Source organism: Filicampus tigris, chromosome 3 (assembly GCF_054856515.1).
Source record: "Filicampus tigris isolate MCC_2025a chromosome 3, RoL_Ftig_1.0, whole genome shotgun sequence".
Classification (NCBI taxonomy): Eukaryota; Metazoa; Chordata; class Actinopteri; order Syngnathiformes; family Syngnathidae; genus Filicampus; species Filicampus tigris.
In genome coordinates this window covers 20,843,406-20,862,153 of record NC_141219.1, presented here as the reverse complement: position 1 = coordinate 20,862,153, position 18,748 = coordinate 20,843,406, and the positions used below count along the sequence as shown (strand labels likewise).

Below are 18,748 nucleotides of genomic sequence, written 5' to 3'. Positions count from 1 at the left end.
GCATGCTTGCCTATATTTTCTACACGGCTTTGGCAGGCTTAGCCATCGTTCCGTTGCTCCTTTACTGGCGAAAGCCGTACTTTTTGCACGATCTACGTTATGCAATCACTGCCATTCAAATCGCCAGACAGCTTGTCAGATTTTCGACGAAGAAACCCTTTTACAGCATTCTCGACTGTTTCCTGGAAAGGGTGTCCAAACAGCCGAACAAGAAGTTTCTAGTGTTCGAGGAGAGCAGCTACACGTACAGACAAGCCGACCAAGAGAGTAACCGTGTGGCCGCAGCTCTGTCGAGCCTACTCAAGCCAGGGGACACGGCGGCCGTGTTTGTGGGCAACGAGCCGCTCTTCGTGTGGTTGTGGCTCGGCCTCGCCAAATTGGGATGTACCGCTGCTCTGCTCAACTATAACATTCGCTCCAAATCTCTGCTGCACTGCTTCTCATGTTGTGACGCCAAGGTTCTGCTCGCTGCGGCTGGTAAGCAGGAACCACTCGTCCCGACGACAAGTCCCAGCATGCACCAATACAGGAGAAGTGACTCTAGATGTGATTTTAAAAAACAAAATAATCCGAACAATGATAGCTGTGATAGTCATAGTTTATTAACTGTTTTCATGACACATGAAATAAATGCTCAATTAACCCCCAAATTCTATTGCTAAATAAATATAAATAAATCAACTATATTTATTTTAATATAACTTGACATGTTTTAATGTTATTTCAGTATTAGTCAAATTACAGTAACGGGATTGTAAATGAAAGCTGATGTTAAGAGTTTTTGCTCAAGAGTGCATGCAAGATGTGTTAGCTAATATGGTAAATGATAAGAACGACTGTAATTAGTGTTTTCTGATCATATGAATGGTTTGAGTGACAATTTCTACTGTGGCTGAAATTACTGGGGTGGGGCGGGGGGTAGAGGTGGGGGGTTTGGGAGAAAGTAAACATAGAAGAGAGGATTTAACTTTGCTTCTCCTCCTTGATGATGTCATTTCTGTTAATCCATGTACTGTAACTCATTTCCCCCCCTCATTCTCTCGATCAACTGGCAAGTCGCATGTGGACCAAACCCACACTGAGTGGTCCCTTGATTAACAAAAAAATAAAGTTGTTCAAAGTTTTTTTTCTGAAGAAAATGATAATCATGGTTCCTCTACTACAGTGGATCCCCGCATAATTACGGTTCGCCACCTCCGGATTTATTTTGGGTTTTGTTTTTGTTTTTAATTAGGGAGGCAACCACCACAAGAATTGTTGGAGTTTACAATTTGTTTATTCCTTTATTTTACCCCACCAAATTTCCCAATGCATTTCTATGGGGGTGCATGGATTTTCGATATTGGCAGGCCGGCATGTATTTTGTTTTGATTTTCTAGTCTAGCTCAATGATTCTCAAAGTGTGACAACCACTGTTCTAGATGGCTAAAAATGTAGTATCACCACTGTGTAATGTGTATGTTTTGAGAGACTACTTCAGAGCAGATTTAGTTCTACTTACAGTGTTTGAGATAAAACACAGTTTAAACAATTACAAGAAATGCATCCACCAAATCATACCCCCCTCCAAAAAGGGGAGAAAAAGCTGATTTAAAATGTATTTTACTTCTTATATTTCATATGAAGTTGCACATGAGTTGGGAGGGACAAGAGAAATATTTTAGGGGGTTCTCAAGAGCTATTTGATATTCTAAATAATATTTAGGAATCACTTTTACAACCGCTATAGTTACATTTGGTCTCAGGATAACTAAAATGTAAAGTAAATTTTCCTGCATTTTGTCCATTGATTATTTGAAATTCAATGGGGGGAACAGAAAATGATTTTGTACTGTATTTTATATACAGTCAAGTTATAGTGTATGTCTCATTTGCGTTGTTGCTGTTTTTTTAAACCAAGAAATAGCTATTGTCGGCCCAACATTCAAGTTAAGATGCAAGTTCAATACCAGCGCCAAGATTCAAAGGTCACATATAAATGTCACCCTACTTGTATTGTTATATTGGCCTTGTATAACCTTGTATTGTCTCAGAACTACGAGGGGCCGTCGAGGAGGTGCTGCTTAGCCTGAAGCAGCAGGGGGTCCGTGTGTTCTTCCTTGACGAGGGCGATGAGTCAGACGGCGTCGAGTGTCTCTCGGAGAAGATTCGCCAGGCCTCCGACCAACCTCTGTCACCTCAGCTGAGGGCCGACATTAACATCAAGAGCCCCGCCCTCTATATTTACACCTCAGGAACCACAGGTCAATTCCTTATTCTGTCCAAGGTTCACATCTAACCTGTGTGACTGTCCAATTGGTAGAAAATATTACTTAATTTTCTTTGTTATTATGTAGGGCTTCCCAAGGCAGCGGTCATTAACCACGAGAGGTTATGGATGGCAAGTTTTCTTCAGTCAGTTGCTGGCGTACGCTCGGATGACGTCATCTACATCTATCTGCCTCTCTACCACAGTTCTGGCTTTCTTATGGGATTGTGTGGAGCCATAGAAAAAGGTAAACAGTAGAACCTTAAAGGTTTGATCTCAATCCGTATCAGGATGCTTCTTTGTTCTTCACATTTTATTTCCCGCATGGGAAACAATGGAATTTCAAATGATCTGTTCTGAGTCTATTGCCATGAGCATAACATGTTTATTAACTGTACATGCAATGTTACAAGTACCATATTGATAATATTAAGGGATGACATTTTCCAGTAAATTTCTATGGGTAGGATTGTTGGCTAAAAACTATGGTTAATTATTTGTCTAAATCAGAAAGGCCCACATGCATCTATGTATATTGAGCCCGGCGCCTGGTCAGATTTCGGTTTCGCCGTATTTGATTTTTTACCTAACATAACAATTTCAAAAAATGGGCTGGCAGTAGTTCAAAAGTAACGGTCTTGAGAATGGAGTCTCAACCAGGTTCAGCACTTGGCCAAGATTGAAGATTGTCTTCCTGCGCTCCTCTTATATCCTGTCTCCTTTGCCTCCATGTGTGTGTCTTGTGACATCATCACATACTCTATGAGCGGGCCACAACTGGCATGCCTTCACCTCTCTTGCAAACAAAACACATCATGCCCAAAAACAGATGCTTTGACCTCCACTGTCTTTTGTGACCTGATAAAATTATTTAATTCCCATGAATTGAGGGTAATTTGATAGAAAGTATACTATCCACCCGTAACTATAAACATGCTATTAAGAGTCAACCTTCAATTTTGTCAATTCCTTGTTTACCTCTGTTAAATCCAATACATTTTAAAACTTTAAATCGACACCTACCTGAATCCTCGCACAATACGCGGGCGTCTCCTTTTTCGTCATGCATGGTCAGTAATTGACCTCAAAGTTTTTGTGGCGGATTTTTCCCAAAAACAAACAAGCAAAACACCTGCAACATTCTGACATTGACACTGAGTTTATTATAGGATAAACAAACAAGTTTATCACCTCAATCAACAAGCAGTTTGCCTCTGGTCCTCACTGTTTGTATTTCAAAGTCCTAAAGTTCCTTATGGTTTACATCCGTACTTGATTTGCCAGTATGTACAAAGTAAATTCAACGTGCACTTCTTCATCTCCAGGTATCACTGTTGTATTAAAACGTAAATTCTCTGCATCAAACTTCTGGAACGACTGCCGGAAGTACAATATTACGGTTATTCAGTACATAGGCGAGATTATGCGATACCTCTGCAACACACCACAGGTAACACTCGTATATGTACGCTAATTGTTATTGTTCGGAATGTTACGTGTCTTTTCAACACTCCTGTGTCATTCCCTCCCCTCTAGAAAGACAATGACAAAGATCATAAAGTCAGACTAGCTATGGGAAACGGGATACGATCGGATACCTGGGCCGACTTTTTGCAACGGTTCGGGAATGTTTGCATCTGCGAGTGCTACGGAGCCACAGAAGGAAATGTTGGCTTTGTCAACTACGTTGGCAAAATTGGAGCTATTGGCAAAGAGCATTTCCTCCACAAAGTAAGATTTGAATCACTTTTAAATCAGAGTCAGAAATACATGCTTAGTTTTTTTACCTGTTTTTTTTTTTTTTTTTTCAGATGGGGTGCCCCTACGCCCTCATAAGGTACGACACAGAGAAAGAGGAGCCAGTCAGAGACTCCAGAGGATTTTGCATTGAAGTGCCCAGAGGTCCATGCTTAGAAAAATAGAAAGTCCTTCCCACAACCTACATACAGTACCTTTCTAAAACCATTTCACTTCCAACCAAAGGAGAGACTGGTCTGTTGGTGTCCAAGATTGGCGTGAGAACCCCCTTCTCAGGCTACGCCAAGAACAAGCAACAGACTGAGAAGAAGAAGCTGAGGGATGTGTTTGTGAAGGGAGACGTCTACTTTAACAGCGGTGATCTTCTCAGAATAGACCACGAGGGTTTTGTATTCTTTCAAGACCGCATCGGAGACACTTTCAGGTCAGTGAAGTAAATTAACTTAGATGTCTTGGACAGTGGTTCCTTGAGATACAATTTTGAATTCTTTTAAGCCTCGTCTATCAGTGTGACTGACCCACACTAAATGGACGAATTATAATTTCCTCCTTCCATACAAGCCACTCAGTGTGACTGACCCACCCGAGCTATTCTATTTACAAAATCAGGGGTCTGGGGGAATTTTGGACTGCTATTTTTTCCCCCTTCTTTCATGGGCCCCAGACGCCATCTTATACAGTCGATAAACACGCCACTGCGTGCAGTTCGCATCGCACTTTGGGGACAAAATTTGTATTTTGCACCTCATTAGTACAAATAGTTTAACTTCTGTGAATGTATATTTTGTTGTGTTTTGTTTTTGGGGTGATTTGATGGTCTTTCACTTTTAATGAGTTTAGGAGGAAAAAAAGTTAAAGCGGATCCAGGGAACTTTCGGTTTTCCTTGATTATGGCGGCGCCATATGGACGAAAGCGGTAGTGTTTTGCCTGAAGTCGACCGCGTTTCCCATGAGCGCCAGCCCATACTGTCGTGAAATCCTGAGCTCTCGCTCGCCTGTAGTTGGACTAAATGACAATTCTGTTTCCAGTGGCTTTGTGAAGGATTCATGGTGATGAATCTAATCAACATTATCTTCTTACTCCCTGCGATCCCTACAGTGTTGTTCAGTGCCTGTTTTACAATTAATCACAGATGGAAAGGAGAAAATGTCGCAACCACAGAGATAGCTGATCATTTGCTCATGGTGGACTGCATTGAAGAGGTTAATGTCTATGGTGTGAAAGTGCCAGGTAATATTACATCAGGTCACCAGCTAAATCATCTGGTGATTTCACTTTTTTTCCCTGTGAATATTTTTCTGTTCTCATCAAGTCCTTCTAGTGCTCCATGGCCCCTTTAACCTCAGTTCAGCCTTTGTTCAATTATTGATGAATGTAGCCATGAACCATGCAATACTGGGAATCATGACTAGACAAAAAAACGAAAATTCACTTTGAAACACATTTGTTACACATACAACTATTCATGTCATATATGTTACTTTGTTATGAACATAAGCTTATATTTTTAGGACACGAGGGAAGAATTGGAATGGCAGCGCTGACCCTGAAAGAAAATATGGACTTTGATGGAAAAGCTGTGTATCAGCATGTCAAAAGCTACCTTCCTAGCTACGCAAGACCACGCTTTGTTCGCATTCAGGTAAAGAACGTCCAGACAATGCAATTACATACAGAGGTGGCAGAAGTACTCACACTCTTCTTAAGTAGAAGTATAGACACTTGTGTAGTGTAAAAAGAGTGATAAAAGTACTGATTCAACTCCTGAAGGTACAGTGAAAGTTTAAAAAAAAAAGTCTACATTCTGAAATGTACTTAAATACAGAAGTTTGTTTTTTTTACCTTTATGTAATACCTGGTTTGATAAATTGGCACAGTGAAAAAAAAACTGCACACAGAATAGTTTCCCTCCATAGTTAATTAAGTACTTCACTGAGAAGAACGTAGGTAAATCATCATAGATGGGCACTTTACACTTTTTTGCCAGTCCGTCCTTTGTCCACGACCTGGGTACCCTTCCCCCTCCCCCATACCCCCCCCCCCAAAAAAAACGTCCGTGCACTGCTACCAGGGGGCATCACGAGAATATTTAACTTTTGTAAGTTTTCATTTTTTATTGCTTTATTTTTTCTTTATTGCATTTCTGGGTGCGTTTCATATTGCAAACCCATCCCCACATTTATTTTCTTGCAGAATGCACTGCAGGTGACCGGGACGTTCAAGCAGATGAAAGTGAAGCTGGCTGAGGAGGGTTTCAACCCTGACGTCATCCAGGATCCTTTGCTTTTTTTGGAGGACAATCAAGGCTACGTCCCCATGACTAAGGAGACGTTCAACTCCATAGCAGAGGGAAAAATCAAACTGTGAATCACTTTTATCTCCACTACTCAAACAGTTGTGAAATCTATAGAGTAAGCCACAAAGTGATAATGAATCTTTTACATTGCCAAGCATACAAGAGCAATATTTCCTGATGTTTTTTTTCTCAATGAACATTTTAAAATCAAATGCTTTGTTTGTTTTTGATAAAACTGACTTTCAAACAAAACTGATGCACAGTGTAATATTCCCTAACTCCAGGATCTCAAATTTTTGTTTTACACTAATTGCCACCTAAAAAAAATACTTGGCTAAGTACCACCATCTTGACCAAGGCAGATCAGGTTTTATTCCTAAAAAGTACATTTCATGTAATTGTAAGACAACGTAACATTTTGCACAGTTTGAACATTAACATTGCACATAAATTGCAATGATTCAATTAAAATGCATTACACATAAGTTAAAGACCCCGGAAAGTGTATTCGAGAAGTGTTTCTAAATACATTGGACATATTTGAGGATAATCGCTGGAAATGTGAAAAGACTGTGCACTATGTCGTACTTGATTGTGGTTAAACTGTTTTTTACCATTTCAGCTTTCCTGATTTTTAAGCACAAATGTGACGTGCAATAGCTAGCGAGGCCTATACCCCGAAAATGCATCTCCCTTTTGGATAGTCCGCTGCCGTGGTTGCTTTAGAGTGCCTCGCTGTCAAGCGTGAGTGTGCGCACGTGAGAAGAGAAGGGCGCGGGGAAAAAAAAAAGTCTGAATTGATAGCTAGTATGTTGCTTTGCGCTAGCGTTTCAACTTTAGAGCGCCTCATTGTTTTGGTGTATAAAAGCACCGCGACAACACAGTGGAATATATATTCCTACCACTGGAGGTTTTAACCGGGTATATTTTCACAGCTCAAACATATAGTTATGTGTTGTTATATAAGAAACAGCAGATAAAGTATCATCTGTTTTTCCAGGTTGTAGAAATGGTGTTTTATCAACGGTAGAAGAGTTGAGAGGGGCACGGTTTCAGTACATTCAACAGACACGGTCACAATTTTGAAGCCTCATTTGATATATTTGGTGATTATTTAACCATTTAAATTTGCCAAGATCATTAATGACTCTCTTCTCTGTGGTGTGTCACATTTACAAGCATGCGTGTGAGGTGCCGATAAAGTCCGTTCTCGACGCCATTTGGCTGACTCGGACTGACCTGGCGGGTCTGAAATTCAGACGGAAACTCATAGACGGGCTAAAGCGAAGATGAATGGCCAGATCTGTAAAACGTAGATGGAAAAAAATGCACTTCCCACTATGCTTAGTCAGTTTATTTTTTTAAGTTTCGTTTATCGCCTACAAAATGGAGTCCGTTATAGGCGGATAGATGGACTGGTCCGTCACATAGGCGGAATGGCCAGCTCTGCAAATTTTACCTTAAAGGGGAAATCAACCCCCCAAATTTTTGACAATAATATGTTCTATGTGCCTCTACCAGTCTAAACAAGGCATTCTGATTGATATTGTGTTTGTGGAATATGAGTTTAGTAAAATCCAGCCGTTTTAGTTCATTTTAGGGGGCCGTTTTATCAATTGAAAATGACATCACAGTCAGTTGCTTAGGGCTCAGGTAACGACCAATCATGGCTCAGCTTCAGAAAACAGGTGAGCCATGATTGGCCTCTTTTGCACAGAAGTGACAAAATGGCCTCCCCCTGAGATGGCTGACAACGGGTGGATTTTACTGCTTAACTGATATTCCACAAACACAATATTAATCAGAATGCCGCATTTTGACTAGTGGGCCTGCATCGAACATATTCTAGTCCAGAAAATTTTGGGGTAGACTTCCTTTTTAATAAATGTTTGAAAAGAGTTCCAAAAGTTTGAATGCAAGCATATTGTACTTTTAAGTCAAATACAACAGAAATGACCTTAACAAATGTACTCTATTGGATTAAAAAAACAAGAAAAAAGTTGAAGCCACTTTATTTTGATGCACAGTTTGAACATTTAATTAAGCGATCCTTTCACATTCCCCACTTTGAGAATGAGTTCCCTGACTCACTAAACCACATTTACAGGAGTCTGGGAGCAGGAGTCGGTTCCATGGGAGTAGGAGAGACAGGTGTGTTGCTAATGGGCGAAGACGGCATACAATTTATTCTCCTACAGGTGCAGGTCAAATGTTTTGGAGCCCGAGACACTTTTAGAGAGCAACAAATCTGGTGGTGACCACCATGCACCCACTGATTGCAGAAACTCGGAACACTGTTGACCTTGGTCAGCTTTTTCATGATTTGCTTTCCGGCAATATTTGAAGGCATCTCCGCCAGCTTTCCTGTGAGGCCTGCTAACGTCGGATGGGCGACTTCATCTTGAGGGCTCAGCTTCGTTTCAAAGGCGTAGCCGGTTCTTGCAGCGAGATAACTGTATGGCAGAGGCTCACTGCTGCAGCTCAGAGAGCGCATGGGTCTCCTGGACTGATTCCAAGCTTTGTCAATCCAAAGCTCCACCTGGGCCTTGTCGATTGTTGGGGGGGTCTCCTCAGTTTCCTCTGGTCCGACATCCCCGTTGTCTTCATCTCCTTTCACCTTGTCTTCTAACGTCTTCAAACTATCAAGAGCCCGCGTTTCAGCGAGGAGATTGGAAGCTATTTTGGAGATAATGCTCCAGTCTCTGCGGATGTCATCAGCTGTGGTGTGCTGTGAGGTCACCGTGAATCGAATGATGCGTTTGGTGTGAATGTCTGCAGGAATGAGGTACATGGCTCCAGAATGTGTCAGCCTCCTCAGCAACTCCTGGGTTAAAGCATTACCATTCTACAAGAGAAATGAAAACAGCAAGGCCGCAAATAGTTTAACAAAATGAACCCCTCTAGCGGTTCAAGGTTTCTGATCATAATCACGCTGTCCTTCACCTGCAGGTGATAAAAAGAACACAGTGACCTACCTTTGAACAAGGTGTGCCTGGGACGTTTGTACATCCAAACAATGATTAGCCTTAGTAGAACATGTTGCTCCGCAGAGAGCTTAAATGAAGGCAGCACTGGGCAAAAATTCGACCTTAATACATTTTTCATCCTTTTCACAACTCGTGATGAAACATTGACTTATAAGTACAGTAGTCGAATGGGACTTTTGTCATGCCCCAGCGGGGGTTGGGGGTGGTCTGTATCGTTTTTACTGGCACTAAGCAACTTTGAGGAGGATGGGAGAAACCCTGGCACACATCTTCACGTGTCATCTTCCACACCGCTTATCCTGTACAGGGTCGCGGGGAGGTGCTGGAGCCTATCCCAGCTGACTATGGGCGAAAGGCAGACTACACCCTGAACTGGTCGACAGCCAGTCGCAAGGCATAGACAGACACCGTCACTGAGCGGGAACCGATCTCACGCTGCCCGCACACAACTCAGGCGTGTGTACCACTACACTATCAGCGACTCCACCCTGGCACCCCAAAAATATATATAAATGTCCTGAATTGCTTTACGGCATATACGCACTTCCTCCTTTCGCTATAAGGACGGAAGTCGATTTGAACGTTTACGCGCTATTACTGGTGTCATGGCAGAAGCCCCAAAACAAACAAAAAAACAAAAGTATTGTTTGAACAAAATTAGATTCATTACCTCATCGCTATTCATCTTTCACACACCCACTGGTAATAAAAATGTAATTCAGTCCAACTTGCAGGCCAGCGAGAGCTCAGGATTTTATGACACTACGCGCTGGCGAGCATTGGAAATGTGGTTGACTTTTGTCAAAACACTACCGCTATCGTCCACATGGCGCCGCCATAATCAACAAAAACTGACATGACATAGTTTTGCTTTAACTAGTCATGTTGTGTGTAACGGGGACAGGAAAAAAAACTTGGAAGTACTTATTGTACTACATTATAATGACACAAAATCTGTGAATTCATACCTGACGTGTTCTTTTATTATTATTTATTCTTTTATTATCATCCATAACCAAAGGGAAGAAAAAACGTGTTCCACTACTTTAATAATTAATGTGGCAGTGCCTCTTTTAAATTGTGCTCACGCCTTTGACTCTCCCCTTTTTCTGTTGGAGTCCATAGGGAGGTAAACACCTTTGCAGCTGGAGAAACTTTTGTTGTTTTCATTTACAAGTTTAAGTGTTTTGATGCATTGCTGTGCCATATGATTTGTGTATGGGGCACGCTGTGTCGCCACATTTGACGGGAGGATTTTGATTTGTGCTGTTGTCGTCAGGTTTGTGACTGAGACGATTAAACACACTAACACAGGAAATCCTGCTGTGTGTCGTCACTACTCTGAAGCACAACGCCGCTGAATACAACTGGTTACATGTGGATTACTGCTTTAATCCCAAATCGGAGCTACCTACCTTGAGACAGAAAACAACCAGGCCGAGGTACCTCTTTGCAGGAACCTCAAAGTTTGGGTCACTTCTTATCAGAGACTCCAGAAGCTTTGCCATCTCAATACCCTGAAAGGGAAAAAGGTATGCCATTCAATGATTGAGTGTCTGGACAAAAGTATTTGGACACCTAGCCAGTATATATTTATTTGTTTCTAGAAGATACTTGCATGTTTGTAGGATTTTTCATTCACAAGAGCATTTGTGAGTCAGAGTTCAGTTAGAAAAGGTTGATTTGATCTTGCCCATTCTATTACTCCTAAATCACGTGGAAAAACATTAACTTCAGCATACGTGTCTGATATGTCCCTGGAGATTTTTCAGTCCAAATGAACGCATGACGAACCACAGCTTGAGAGCGCGGAAACGACGACTGAGTGGAATCTGCCAGTGCTGTACGGACAAAAACAGACAAGTGAGCATCCAGAGACCTGAATGTAACTGTTCACGAAGTGGTCATACCATGAAGTCTGTGGCTGCATGTGAGTTTTCGTGTCTGAGATAAACGGGGTCAACACTGAACGTCTGCTGGAGTTTGAGTTTGTCCTTGACCCTTGACCCAAACATGGAATAAACTCAAGATTAGTTATGAAAATTCACAGTCTATTGTGTGTTGCAAGAATCTTTAAAAAATAATCATGAATGCACTACAGATGACATAGATTCACCAAAAAGCTGTGCAGTCGAAATGGACCATCATCCATTTTGATGGGTTGAAGACAAACGAGTCTGCAAATTCAATGCCTTCAAGGGACCAGCGTAGCTCTGGACAGAAATAGGCTGACCCGGCATATGCAGCATCCACATGGAGCCATAGTCCCTCTTCTGCACCTGTATGATGTTGCAAATAAAATAAAATGCAAGTAGTACATGTAATGTTTGACTCCACAAAAATAACTATTAAAGAATGCAGGAGGATGAATATGAAGACGTACACACTGGTCCCAATTCTGAGAGAGTGTCAAAGGCACAAACCCCTGTGGATCCCAAAGTGGCACATAGCTGAGGAAAATATAGAATAAATGTGAGCATGAATGTATGATGATGGTGCAAGTCGATTAGGTCGACCTAAATTTAGTAGCAAATGTTTCCAACCATCTTATAGTGTTGACATCGCCATTGCAGATGAGAATGGCAATAACTCAAAATATACAGTCTGAAGTCTGTATTCATTGTTATCAAACTATTGCACTACCAAAGAAATCCTACAGTACCAGAAAAGGGACCAGTCCTCTGCTCCTGTCCTCTTGGATCGCCTGTTTCAACATCTCTCCTCTCAGAGACAGATTCTCATCCGTGGGAAGGAACCGGATCTTCACCAGAGAGATCTGACCCGCCTTTTCCACTGAGGAATGCGCCTATGAACACAGTAAAACATCATTGTATTGGATTTTTACTTAGGCCAGTGGCGTTACTGTCCAAGTACTGACCTGATCTGAAGCATAAGCCACCAGTGTTGAATTGAGGACAGAGTCATCCATGTCGTGGTCCAGCTCGGCCCGCAGTTGCAGAATTTTGTCTTTCCTGGCTGCCAGAAGAGCCACGAGTGTGCTTTCACTGACGGTGCTCTATTCGGAGATTCAAAACAACTTGTCACTCGGTGACGCCTCACCATGTGAAAAGATGTGTACATCTACCTGTATTATTCCTCCTCCCAGGCTCTCACTGTGGTAATGGAGGAAAAATCGGGGAAGCCCTAAAGCTTTGCAAAGCCAGTCCATCACATTCATTTCCAACTCTGTGCACGCGGGGCTAGAGGCCTATGCGAAAAAAACAAATTAAAAAAACAGCAACACATTAACAGAATTGAAAGACACTTTCTCTCCCATTTTCTGTAATTATGCTATGAAATTGAGTCCCTCAACATACACCCAACCCTGAAACCTTCTTAACCATTGAGAGGAAGAGAAAAAAAAGTGAGCCACATGGCTCTGTATCAATGACATCATCAAGCTAATTGCTCTGACCGTGGGTAGAACCTAAATTAAGTCTCCTCTATGTTTAATTTTCTTTCTGCGGCTGTAGTGTGGATGGACGTTTGATCACAGGAGAATCTACAACGGCGCCAATGTTTCAAATGGACTCGTTGTCAGCCAAGCTTTCTTCCACTCAGATCCCAACTGCCACTCGTCTTCTGAGGGAATTAATTCACACGGCCTTATCAGAACAAAGGGTTGATGCATTAGTGAACTGGGAGGGATACACTTTACAGTAGTAGGAAATCTACCCTATTTTGCAATTTGAGCTGCTTTTGATGTCGGCCGTCACATCTTGTGTTGTTTTCCCTTTTCACTTCATGATTCATGCCCTGTATTATCCATCTAGTCACTTTGTCATAATACCTCATTTACTTTGTTTTGTAGGCTGGTTTAATAAATCGTTTTTTTACATAACAAAACAAACTTGATTCATGGTTTTGTGTGCATTCCCTGTTTACCAAGAAATCAGCATTGTTAGCAGTTCACAATAATCTGTGCCCGTATTAATTGTCTCAACTAAAACAGAGGTGGCACCCTTGAATATATTGAAACTGACATTGTTTGATTCAAGCCATCATAACAAATGTTTAATTTTTGCGCATGACACCAAACCGGAAGTAGAAGGCTGGCATTCTACCCCTAAGCTTTCATTACATAATTACAGGTCATTTATTGACTGATTCAAGCTACATGGCTGTAATTGACTGTGCCACTCAATCCAATGCAAGCTTGTTACCCATATTAGCAGAAAAAGACATTAACATTAATATTGATAATGCTATTAATATTATTAAGACATTAGTATTAATTTTCAACCCTGTTACTAGATTAATTAATACTACAATTAAACTAGCCTTAAAAATAAATATTTACTTGAAAGAGATGTATTACTGATATTTTTTTAATATGTTATTGAGGTACGTTACTGTAATATCGTTGTGCCAAAACGCAACATAACCTATATCGTCATCACCCTACAACAATTGACCAAGACAAGACATTTTGCCACTTTTTGAGAAAATACGAAATACTGATTATTTATTTATCATTATATTCATTAATTATTTCATTTCAGGGATCGAATTGAATGATCTGTGAGGTTAACTGAGAGGTGGCCAGCATCCTGATGAGATGTTTAAGGCAAAAAAAAAGCATTTGTTTGCCAAAATATGTCGTAGCCCATTATTTTAAGAAGGTGACAATATAACAAATAAAGCATCTCACAAAATGCGTACGAAGTGTATGGTTGACGGTTGAGCTGGACGAATCAAATTGTATGATGGTTTACTACCTGTTTTAAAACCTAAAACATTTTTGGTTTGGTGGCTAAATTGTCCTCCAATTCTAGAACGAGGAGTCTTTCTTCCTCTTTCTCTTTTTCGTGCCTCACCCATGTGAAGCCAACACAGTTGATGGCATCAGCCAGCATATCCCCAAGCATTGAGGGCCATGATGTCAGACTGGGGTAGTAGGCATGCATGTGAGGACTCTGCCAGTGAACCACCTGCACAAAGTGTCAAAACAATCCTGGTTTTATAACATGCATGAATTCTGAGTGAAATGGATGACCTGATGACAGCATCCAAACTTACTCCCGGCATGATAACCTTTTCAATGTCACCAAAGATTCTCTCCCAGTCTTCGGGCTCAGTGGGTGCCGTGTCTGGCAGAAGTTCCCTCATGTAGCCTGGCTTTACATCTGGAATCACCCTTCTCTCCCGGATGGAGCCCAAGTACTTTGTGATGTAGTCCACCAACTCCTTACCTAGTCAAGGAAAAGATTTAGCGATTGTATTGACAACGTGCGACTTGTCATTACCTCGGCGGTTGTATTCGTCAGCCTGCATTTCTCTTAGTGGGCGGTTCTTGAATGGTTTGTTATGATGCTGCAGAGAAGCTGCCTTTGTTGAATAGTCGCTATCACTTCACAACTATATAGCCACTTTTGGCAGGAACACGCCCTAAACTGGTGACGCATTACACACAGAACAAAGAAATGTTCTGTCACGATGTCAGTCACTGACTCCAGTTTTATACAAATTGTTAACCTAACCCTCTATCGAGTCCATCTTTATGAAGCAGCTGTACTGATCCATTCATTTTGTTGATCTCTGTATTCTGTATTTAACACAACATAATGGATTGTGTATTGCAGGTGAAAATAACTGATAATAATAGCCTACAGTTAAATTGCAGAGCCAACAATGACTGGTAAAAATCTGTGATATTAAATATTAAACAACAACAACAACCATATTAAGCAACTTATATATTAAGATTTCAACACAAAAATATGTTACAGTCCCTCTAATAATGTGCCCTAGTCATTCTACTAATTCACTAAATTGCCTTATTGGTGAGGAAAAGAAAAAAGAGTGCACTAATACATGGACCTTAACTCATTCACTGCCGGACATTTTCAGACCTTCTTTTACCCTAATGTTTGAAAAAAAATTGAAAAAAATATAAATATGTTCCTGGGATTGAATGGCTGGACTGTGAAAAGACAAATACATTTTTTAATGGCAGTGAAAGAGTTAAGATGGAGATCAAAGAGATCCAATCATGCCTAAAGGTTTCCAGCAGGCAGATGACTCCAGGAATTACACAAGAACTTGTCATTCAAGCAAATATTAGTCAATAAACAAGACAAGCCAAATTCAACAGGACAAATTATAATGAGCGGTAAATATAAGAGGATCAAACCTCCAAAAGCAAACATAAGAACTTGTCATTCAAGCAAATATTAGTCAATAAACAAGACAAGCCAAATTCAACAGGACAAATTATAATGAGCGGTAAATATAAGAGGATCAAACCTCCAAAAGCAAACATGAACTTCACTGGAACTTCAGACTAGCCACAATTGCATTCAAAACAATGAATACGACAAGTGCTAATAATAAATATACAAATGCATCCATCCATTATCTATACCGCTTATCCTCACAAGGGTATGCTGGAGGCTATCCCAGCTGTCTTCGGGCAGTAGGTGGGAAACACCCTGAATTGGTTGCCAATCCATCGCAGGCCATACATCACAAATAGTAAATTCATTAATAATAATTGATTTGATTAGTTATGAATAAATTAAGTAAAATAATATTTAGTTTGTCAAATGAACTATACCCACCCCTTTGATGACCATGATAATGTCCTGACAGAAAAGCAAATAAAAAATGGGTTCTGGAAAGTAGAGACGCGTTTTCCATAAATCTCCGTAAATGCCCTAATTCGTTCCAAGTCCCCCAATATTCAGACATAAATGTTTTATAAAGAATAAAAATGCATCAAAGCACGTCGGCCTCACAGTTCAGAGATCGCGGGTTCGATCCCGGCTCCGGCCTCCCTGTGTGGAGTTTGCAGGTTCTCCCCGTGCCTGCGTGGGTTTTCTCCGGGTACTCCGGTTTCCTCCCACATTCCAAAAACATGCATGGCAAGTTGATTGGACACTCTAAATTGCCCCTAGGTGTGATTGTGTGTGCGGATGTTTTTTTGTCTCTCTGTGCCCTGCGATTGGCTAGCAACCAATTTCAAAGGGGCTTCCGTTAGTGTTTACAACTACCTACTGCGACAAACTGATAAAATAAATAAATAAAATAAAATTCGACAAAATACCACTATCAACCAACCAAAACCCAACATTTCCCTTGTTGTTTCTCGCCGGTCTCATCCACGCTAATAAAGGAACGGCATTTTTTAACAACGTTCTGTTCGGCAACTCATAACGTTATTCAAATGTGCCATTCAGTTAACCAGTCAGACTTGTAAGCGGAGTGTATGTGAGTGTAACCTACATAATGAAATATAAAGATAATCCTAAAAGATGTTAAAATGCATGAGTAAGGTAAAGTGGCCAAAATCTAATATTCTATTAAAAGTAAAGTAATTAAAGCAATATGGTAAAAACACAATTTGACTGTATCAATTCAGCTATAGAAAATAGTGTACTGTGGTGCCGAAAGAAAGGAGACACAGAAGGTGTGTCACAGAAGACTTTCCTGAACATCACTATACGAAAAACAGGAAGAAGATAACTAAATGGAAGTTGTAACCCTCATGAGAACTAATCCCCCAACACATCCCTCAACATTTAGTTCCGTAGGGGAATAATGCCAGCAAACACTACACAGCCCCCCCCAGAATTAACCCATAGTCAAAGTCCTCCAGCCTATGTGGAACGACAACCCGACCACGGCGGGTACGGAGAGGGGCAACTGGAAGTGTTGACTTCCAGGCGGGAGGCAGAAGGCGCCGACAGGGCACAAGTCCAAACAAACACAAGTCCACAGCCCTCGTGCCATAAGAGTGGATGGGGGTGTCGTTTGCGGAAGAGAAGGGTGGGTGGGCCATGGGGTGGGCCGTGTGTCCCGCCGGCAGCGTCGCTTGCCGTGGCAGGTAGTACAGTCCGCGTAGCACTAGTGTCACAGAGGAACTTCAGGCCGGAAAGGGTGTCTCTGACAAATAATAGCCGGTTTTCACACCTGTGCCCGTGGCTGCCATTGGGCGCAGGTTTATGCATTTCCCGCGGCACCAAAACTGCAAGGGGAGCGGCACCTCTTTGTCTTAGTACCAAATCAGGCATGAAAAGAGCACATGCCCTGGGTGTCACAGCTGTCAGTGGTAGCAGAACCCTTGCTCACCCGTGCCCCATTGTCTGGCGGGGTGTAGCTGCTGGGTAGCTAGGAAGAAGCGTTCCGCCTCCTCCGCTAGAGCACGGGGTTCGGTGATCGTCGTGTTGGCAAGTGCAGTCCAAACATGTGGTGGCATGTGGCGGAGAAACAGTTCAATAAAATGAAAATTAGGTTCCTCACCGCCAAGGAGGTTCACCATCTTCTCCAGCTCAGAAGGCTTACTGTCCCCCAGTCCCTTGATAGCAAAAAGCCATAGTAGTAGCGCGTGTCGTCATCAGCAATCCCACGCAGGGCAAATTGAGCCTCCGTCTGCGTCTGCGTCTCTCCCCACATGATCACATTCCAGATGTTGACCCAACATCATCTGAACAACCCCCCTCAAAAAAGGCACAACCTATTTTGACCCTCACAGATGTTTATCCGCCCAACATGCAGAAGGTTGTTATTGAACATGTAGTTAAACATGAAGACTCTGCGACACAAGCTCATCAAGCGAAACTAGACAATTACATGGATGGGAAAAAATGGGCTTCCGATTATGCTTAGTCTGACTATTTTTTAAGTTTCCCATCTATCGTTTATCGCCTACAAAATGGGCGTCCGTCATAGGCGGACAGGCGGACCGGTCCGTCACATAGGCGGTATACCCGGCTCTGTTAATCACAATATCAAGTTTAGACTAGTGGGCCTGCGTAGAACATATTATTGTGAAGACAATTTTTGGGTTAACTTCCTCTTTAAGTAAAAAGAATAAGTACTTTTGCCACATCTGCTTTTGTACTTAAATGCAGTACATTTAAGTGTCCATACTTTTTTATTATATTACTTAGATAAAGGAGTTGAATCAGTGCTTGTAATTTTACTCAAGCATTTGTTTGTACTTAAATACAGTTCCGAACCTGTACTTGTACTTTATGAAGTAAAGGAGCTGAATGTGTACTTCCACTTTCATCATTTAAAAAAACAAGTACCTATGAGAGAGTGAGTACTTTTACCACCTCTGCTTTTGTACTGAAATACTGTTTTGCTGAAATTTGACCTGTTTTGATTTTTTACAGCGATTAAAAAAAAAACTAAAACTAAATGTCATTAATAATGGCAATCTTGAAATTGTGCGTACCATATATGTCTGCATTTTGTATGGGACAATGATAACAGTGTTCAAAAGTGAGCTTGAAACAGTCCTGAGAACTCTGTTTCCACCACAGGTTCACAGGTTCCTGTCGAAACATGCTCGTTTTGTTCTTTGAAGCATCACAGAGCAGTCGTGAAAGGGTACAACTGCAAAAGAATGATGATACATATCAAACACAAGGAACAGAAGTCATACAGAGGTCAGAGGGTGCCTTGACACAGGTGGGGGATCTGCACCTCCAAAACCAAGTACCTTACAACTG

The 18,748-nt window shown here is 41.4% G+C and overlaps 2 protein-coding genes across 4 annotated transcripts; one reads left to right on the top strand and one right to left on the bottom strand.

Moving 5' to 3' along the window:
* The first annotated feature begins 2 nt into the window (after positions 1-2).
* Positions 3-6,515, top strand: LOC147150233 (long-chain fatty acid transport protein 2-like). The gene is made up of 10 exons (XM_086024836.1): positions 3-477; positions 2,034-2,243; positions 2,337-2,495; positions 3,574-3,698; positions 3,785-3,979; positions 4,060-4,150; positions 4,232-4,430; positions 5,140-5,237; positions 5,519-5,649; positions 6,201-6,515. The coding sequence occupies exons 1-10, from the start codon at positions 3-5 to the stop codon at positions 6,372-6,374; spliced, it is 1,857 nt and encodes a 618-aa protein (XP_085880962.1). The 3' UTR covers positions 6,375-6,515.
* A 1,799-nt stretch (positions 6,516-8,314) lies between these two features.
* hdc (histidine decarboxylase) lies at positions 8,315-17,621 on the bottom strand. 3 transcript variants are annotated; one of them, XM_086024833.1, is made up of 12 exons: positions 17,532-17,621; positions 14,310-14,482; positions 14,108-14,221; positions 12,376-12,498; positions 12,169-12,306; positions 11,953-12,096; positions 11,674-11,740; positions 11,407-11,569; positions 11,201-11,291; positions 11,033-11,131; positions 10,706-10,807; positions 8,315-9,148 (listed from the first exon to the last, which is right to left on the bottom strand). In XM_086024833.1, the coding sequence occupies exons 1-12, from the start codon at positions 17,548-17,550 to the stop codon at positions 8,405-8,407; spliced, it is 1,977 nt and encodes a 658-aa protein (XP_085880959.1). In that variant the 5' UTR covers positions 17,551-17,621; the 3' UTR covers positions 8,315-8,404. The 3 variants fall into 3 exon arrangements, with proteins under 3 accessions (XP_085880959.1, XP_085880957.1, XP_085880960.1); XM_086024831.1 differs by lacking the exon at positions 17,532-17,621 and adding an exon at positions 14,537-14,608; XM_086024834.1 differs by lacking the exon at positions 17,532-17,621 and adding an exon at positions 14,537-14,608 and having other exon boundaries at positions 14,325-14,482.
* Between the last annotated feature and the right edge of the window lie 1,127 nt (positions 17,622-18,748).

What these genes read in the sequence shown, in the direction of transcription:
- LOC147150233 (XM_086024836.1), top strand. Translation starts at nt 3, where the DNA reads ATGCTTGCCTATATTTTCTACACGGCTTTGGCAGGCTTAGCCATCGTT. An exon ending in TTGCATTGAAGTGCCCAGAG is followed by an intron (nt 4,151 to 4,231) that starts GTCCATGCTTAG and finishes TTCCAACCAAAG; the next exon opens with GAGAGACTGGTCTGTTGGTG. An exon ending in CACGCTTTGTTCGCATTCAG is followed by an intron (nt 5,650 to 6,200) that starts GTAAAGAACGTC and finishes ATTTTCTTGCAG; the next exon opens with AATGCACTGCAGGTGACCGG.
- hdc (XM_086024831.1), bottom strand. Translation starts at nt 14,564, where the DNA reads ATGCAGGCTGACGAATACAACCGCCGAG. An exon ending in TGGGAGGAGGAATAATACAG is followed by an intron (nt 12,307 to 12,375) that starts GTAGATGTACAC and finishes ATCTCCGAATAG; the next exon opens with AGCACCGTCAGTGAAAGCAC. An exon ending in TCCAGGGACATATCAGACAC is followed by an intron (nt 10,808 to 11,032) that starts GTATGCTGAAGT and finishes TTTCCCTTTCAG; the next exon opens with GGTATTGAGATGGCAAAGCT.